General features: G+C 60.7%; 1 protein-coding gene and 1 long non-coding RNA gene across 2 annotated transcripts in view; both read right to left on the bottom strand.

The window, feature by feature from the left end:
- LOC130587431 (uncharacterized) overlaps positions 1-166 on the bottom strand; it is a 635-nt gene extending 469 nt beyond the window's left edge. The window contains exon 1 of the long non-coding RNA XR_008966793.1: positions 20-166. This is a non-coding gene — a long non-coding RNA (uncharacterized LOC130587431). The remainder of the gene's footprint in view (positions 1-19) is intronic.
- Positions 1-5,431, bottom strand: part of SF1 (splicing factor 1) — a gene marked incomplete at its 5' end in the record, with an annotated part of 9,267 nt that overhangs the window by 1,011 nt on the left and 2,825 nt on the right. The window contains 7 exons of the mRNA XM_057388403.1: positions 179-422; positions 1,770-1,944; positions 2,422-2,529; positions 2,612-2,727; positions 2,807-2,990; positions 3,389-3,478; positions 3,576-3,731. Of these exons, the coding sequence (XP_057244386.1) occupies positions 179-422; positions 1,770-1,944; positions 2,422-2,529; positions 2,612-2,727; positions 2,807-2,990; positions 3,389-3,478; positions 3,576-3,731 (1,073 nt within the window). The remainder of the gene's footprint in view (positions 1-178; positions 423-1,769; positions 1,945-2,421; positions 2,530-2,611; positions 2,728-2,806; positions 2,991-3,388; positions 3,479-3,575; positions 3,732-5,431) is intronic.

The raw sequence follows: 5,431 nt of genomic DNA, 5'->3' as shown, positions 1-5,431 counted from the left end.
ATTTTCACCCCATAAAAACCTTTCCCTTTATTTTTCACCCCAAATTCTCAATCCTTCCCATCCCTCCACTTAAAGGGAAGGTGGGAGTGCCCAATCCCCCTTTTTCACCCCATAAAAACCTTTCCCCCCCAAATTTTTGACCCCAAATCCCCTCCCCCCCAGCCAGGATTGTCCGTACCCATGTGGTGGGGGCCGGGGTGCCCCGGGGGGTGCGGCCCCCCCCCCATAGGGGGGTGATGGGGCTGCATCCACGGGGGGGGCCCATTTGGGGTGTGCTGCAGGGGGTGMCCCCCGTGTCCCCCACCCATGCCAGCCATGGGGTGGGGGAAGTTGTGGGGTCCCCCCGGCCCCCCCGGCCCCCCGTGCAGCCCGTGGTAGGGGCGGTTCTCCGAGGGCGCCGAGCTCATCCAGGGGGGGCGGCTCTGGGGGGGCAAAAATTGGGGTTAAGTGAGGTTTGGGGGGGTTTATAGAGGTTTGTGGGGTCACAGGAGTTTGGGGTGAGCTGTGGGGCATCATGGAGTTTAGGGTCTTTGTGGGGTTTTGAGGGAATGGAGCTCATTCTGGGGGGGGTCAGTGGGGTTTGGGGGTGGGGGTCACTTACAAAACAGGTCACTGTCCCCACACCTGACTGGTTTTTGGGGTGGATTAGTAGGGTCAGCCAGGTCTGGCGTGGGGGTTCAGGGGTGGATGAGGAGATTTTGGGGGTTCCCAGATCATTTTTTGGAAGGTCTGTCCCCCCACCCAGCACGGTGGCTGCTGGACAAGGGGCAGGATTTGGGGAGGGGGTTCAGGGCTTCCCATGGGGTTTTTGAGGAGGAGGTTCAGGGCTTCTCAGGGGTTTTTTTGGGGTGGGTTCAGGGGTTCCCATGGAGTTTTTGGGGAGGAGGTTCAGGGGGTCCCAGGGTTTTTTTGGGGAGGGGGTTCAGGGGTTCCCATGGGGTTTTTGGAGAGGGAGTTCAGGGTTCCCAGAGCGTTTCTGTGGGGGTCACTCATGGGGGTGGGGCTGTCCCCCCACCTGGCTGGTGGCGCGGTGGATGCACAAGGAGTGATTTTTTTGGGGAGGGGGGTTTCAAGGGTGGGTTATGGGGTTCCCAGGGGTATTTTTAGGGAGGGTCACTCACCGGTGGGGGCTGTCCCCCCGCCTGGCTGGTGGCCCGGTGGCTGCTGGACAAGGGGCTGGATTTGGGGAGGGGGTTCAGGGATTTCCAGGGGTTTTTTGGGGAGGGGGTTCAGGGGATCCCCAGGGGTTTTTGGGGTGGGGGTTCAGAGGTTCCCAGGGGTTTTTTTAGGGGGGATCACTCACCGGTGGGGGCTGTCCCCCCGCCTGGCTGGCAGCACGGTGGCTGCTGGACAAGGGGCTGGATTTGGGGAGGGGGTTCAGGGATCCCCAGGGGTTTTTGGGGTGGGGGTTCAGGGGATCCCCAGGGGTTTTTGGGGTGGGGGTTCAGAGGTTCCCATGGGGTTTTTGGGGAGGGAGTTCAGGGTTCCCAGAGGGTTTTTGTGGGGGTCACTCATGGGGGGCTGTCCCCCCACCTGGCTGGTGGCGCAGTGGCTGCACAAGGAGTGATTTTTTTGGGGAGGGGGGCGTTCAGTGGTGGGTTATGGGGTTCCCAGGGGGATCACTCACTGGTGATCTTTTTTAGGGGGGATCACTCACTGGTGGGGGCTGTCCCCCTGCCTGGCTGGCGGCACGGTGGCTGCTGGACAAGGGGCTGGATTTGGGGAGGGGTTTCAGGGGTTCCCAGGGGTTTTTTAGGGTGATCACTCACCGGTGGGGGCTGTCCCCCCGCCTGGCTGGCGGCACGGTGGCTGCTGGACAAGGGGCTGTTGTTGTGGGCGGCGTTGGAGCTCACGGACACCGGGGCCTCGCCCARCTCGGCCATAAGGGACAGATACTCCTTGTCCATCCGGGCTTTGTCCTGCGCCGACTGCGGGTCCCCGGGCCTGGTAATGGTGGGATGGTGAGGCTGGGGGGAGGGGGCTGCACCCCAAATCCCCCTATCCCACCTCTGGGGGTCCCTGAGCAATCCACAGGAAGAGCACGGAGTGGGCTGTGGGGGATTTCAGAGGGGCTCGAGGGGATTTAAGAGGGTTTGGGGAAATTTCAGGCAAGATGGGAGGATCTCATAGGGGTTTCAAGACTGGGTAGAGTCCCAGGATGTTTTGGGGTGGATCTTTACAAGTTTTGCAGAGGGTCCATAAAGGGTTTGGGGAGATTTTGGTGAATCTGGGGATTCTTGAGATTTGGGTAGAGTTGAGAAGGTCGCAGAGATTTAAGAACCATTCAGAAAGAATTCAGGGGGGATCTCAGGCAGAGGATCTTAAGGAGTTTGGGAGAACCTCAGGAAGGCCTGGTGGGTTTTTGGGGTGAATCCTGGGGAATCCCACGAGGTTCTGGGGATTTTTTTTTTAGGGGATCACCTGGCAAACTTGCAGTCGGAGGCGATGTGCCCGGCCCCGCCGCACTTGGTGCACACCGTGGTGTTGGTGATGCTGCGGGTCTCGGTGCTCTGCCACGGCCTCAGGATCCTGAGGAGTGGGACAGGAAGGGTTAATTAACAGCTCATTAGGAGGATTATTAAATTAATTTGGGGAAGAGGACCCCTCTGACCGGTTGTCATCCTCCCGCAGGGTCCCATTGAGCCGTGCCAGCTCTCGCAGCTGCATCTTGCGCAGATCGTTCTGGTCCTCGGGGGTCTCGATGCCCTGCTTCAGGATGTTCCTGATCTGGGGGGCACAGGGGGGGTGAGACGGGGGTCTGCACCACCAGGGACACCCCCTCAGCCCCCCAGGGACACCCCCAAACCTGCTCCACGGCCTTCTTGACATTCTCCATGGTGTTGGCGGTGACCAGGGCATGCAGGGGCTCGTCCTCACCCGGCAGCATTTGCCCATCCTTGCGGCCCACCTTGCCCTCCTTGACGGAGCCCTTGCCCCTGATCATGATCTTGGCATTGCATTCCTTCTCGATGTTCTTCAGCGTGTTCCCCCTGGGGATACAGTGGGGTTATTGGGGGAAATTCAGACCCCACAGATCCCTGTTCTCCTTCAACCAGCCCTCGCCTTGCATCACTGCACTCTCTGTGTTTTTCATCATGTTCTGGTTGGGAATTAATGGGGTCACACACTCACACCCCACAGGTCTATGGGGCAGTGGGGACACCCAGCTCATCACAGACATGGCTGTGTCATTAAACACCCCTGTATTAATTAGGAGGGGATAATCAAGGCACTGGGAAGTGAAGGGGGTCACCCACTGAGCGGAGGGGAACATCCACCCCACGACACAGCAGCACCCTGGTGTGATTAAGAGCTCCCCACATTCTTGGGGTGAAGCTGAGGGGATCCCCCCAATCCCACYGYCCTCCCAGCATTTTGGGGTGCYCACCTGGGCCCGATGAGGAGCCCCACAAAGTTGATCTCGGGGTACTCATCCTGCGGGATCATCACCTTGTCGCTCACCCGTGTCGCCGGTGGCCTGGAGGGGACAAAAAGCGAGGGTCAAATCCTTGGGGGAGACCCAAACCGGGCCGAATTAGCCCTAAAATCGGGGTGGGAGGAGCCCCCCTCCTCACTTGTAATCAGCTGGAGGTTTGAAGTCGGGGTTCAGGGCCACCATCTCGGTGATGAGGTTGTGCCTCTCCTCCTCCAGCTTCTTGCGCGTGCGGAACTCGCGCGTGTTCAGGCGCTTCCCCTCGCTGTTGTAGATGGGCTCCGGGGAGGGGGACCTGCTCCGGGGGGCGAGGGGGTCACCGAGGAGCCCCCAGACCCCTCACGGGGGGCTGTGCCCCCAAAACCCCCTCCCCAACCCTCCCAGCCCCCGGGTGTGGGGGGTTTTCCCTCCCCTCGCTGTTGGCGATGGCGAGGGGGGTGTGGAGGGATGGGGAGGGGTCACTCGGGGTCAGGACCCCTCTTGGGGTGGGGGTTACACCCCCAGATCCCCCCTCCCCAAACCACCACGACCCTCCCCCCATCTCCACCCTCTTCCACTGCCCCCGCCCACCCCCAGGAGGGGATAATTAGGGGGGGAGCACTAATTAGTGCCCAATTAAGGCCAGCAGAGCGCAGCCCTCCCCCTCCCCAACCCCTCTTTGCCCATTTCTCTGCGGTTTTTTGCCGGGTCAGGGTTTGGCCCCTTTTGTCCCTGGTTTTGTTGTTTCTCCCTGGCTTTGCCCCGTTCCTGCTCCTTTTTCTCCCTGCTCGTGCCCAATTCTCTCCCCCGGTTTTTGCCCAATTTCCCGGTTTCTAGGAGGAGGAAAAGGTCCCTGTCTGGGGGGGCCACGCGGCTTTGGCAGCCCCGGAGGGAAGAGTCAAGGTCGCTTGAGCTGAGCCGTGTCAGGGTGAGAAAATCAGATTATGATTAAAAATCAGAATTATCAGCGAGGAAGGAAAAAAAAAAAAAAATAAAAAGAGTCAGAATCGCTCGGGTTTGGTTAAATCGGCCCTTGGCTCCCCTCCCCCCCCAAAATAGCGAATTTTGGCAGCGGCTGCAAGAAGGGAAGAGATTAAGGCGGATCCTCCAAAAACAGCCGGCGCGGGCGACAGTCGAACCTGCCCCCGGTTTGGGGGGAAAAAGCGACTTTTCGGGGTTGGCAGCAGCCGGGTCCTCGGTGGAACTGCGACGTCACTGTCCCCGCTCGTGATTAATCGTTAATTCATTAATTAATTCCCCCCCCAAACCAGCGCTAACGACGCCGCAGCGGGGGAGCGGCCTCGGCCCGGGGCGCTGCAGGAGCAAGGCTGGGTTAGCGCGGGGGGCCTGTGCCCCCCCCAAACCTGGGAGACCCCCAAAACCTGGGGCTGAGGGGGGGGGGGTGACCCCCAAAACCTGGGGGGTTGGAGGGTGTCCCCCTCCCCCGGTCCTCGGGAAGGCCCCCCCGGTCATCACAGGGTGAGGGACCCCCACTCAAGGTGAGGGACCCCCGGAAGGTGAGGGATCCCTGAGGACACAGGGACCCCCCCGGGGTTGGGGACCCCTGTAAGGTCAGGGACCCCCACAGAGCTGGGGACCCCTTGGGGTGGAGGGATCCCAATGATGTGAGGGACCCCCCGAGAGCAGGGGTCCCTGAGGGGTGAGGGCCCCCCCATGGGTTGGAGGGACCCTGTCCTGCCTTGCCACAGAAAAACGGGGCCAAAACAGGCGGAAAAGGTGAAAGAAAGGAGTGGGGGAGTGGGGGAATTTGACCCTTTGCAGGGACAATGGCAGCTCTGCCCCCCCCGAGCCAAATTGGGGTGAAAAGGAGGGGAAAGGAGGGTGAAAAAGGGGTGCAGTGGGGCCGGAGCCTCATTAAGCCCCCACAGCTCATTAAAGTCATTAATAACGAAGCCCAGGATGGGCTCAGTGGGGTGCAGAGAACAGCACCCCCAAAACGGGGGGGAGCCCTGGATCAGTGCACGCTCCAGAGCAGCACCCCCCCAAATTTAGGGGGTG

This window comes from Malurus melanocephalus, unplaced genomic scaffold, assembly GCF_030028575.1.
Source record: "Malurus melanocephalus ecotype Western Australia unplaced genomic scaffold, MMel_1.1 scaffold_1903, whole genome shotgun sequence".
Taxonomy (NCBI): Eukaryota; Metazoa; Chordata; class Aves; order Passeriformes; family Maluridae; genus Malurus; species Malurus melanocephalus.
This window is presented reverse-complemented; position numbering and strand designations above follow the sequence as displayed.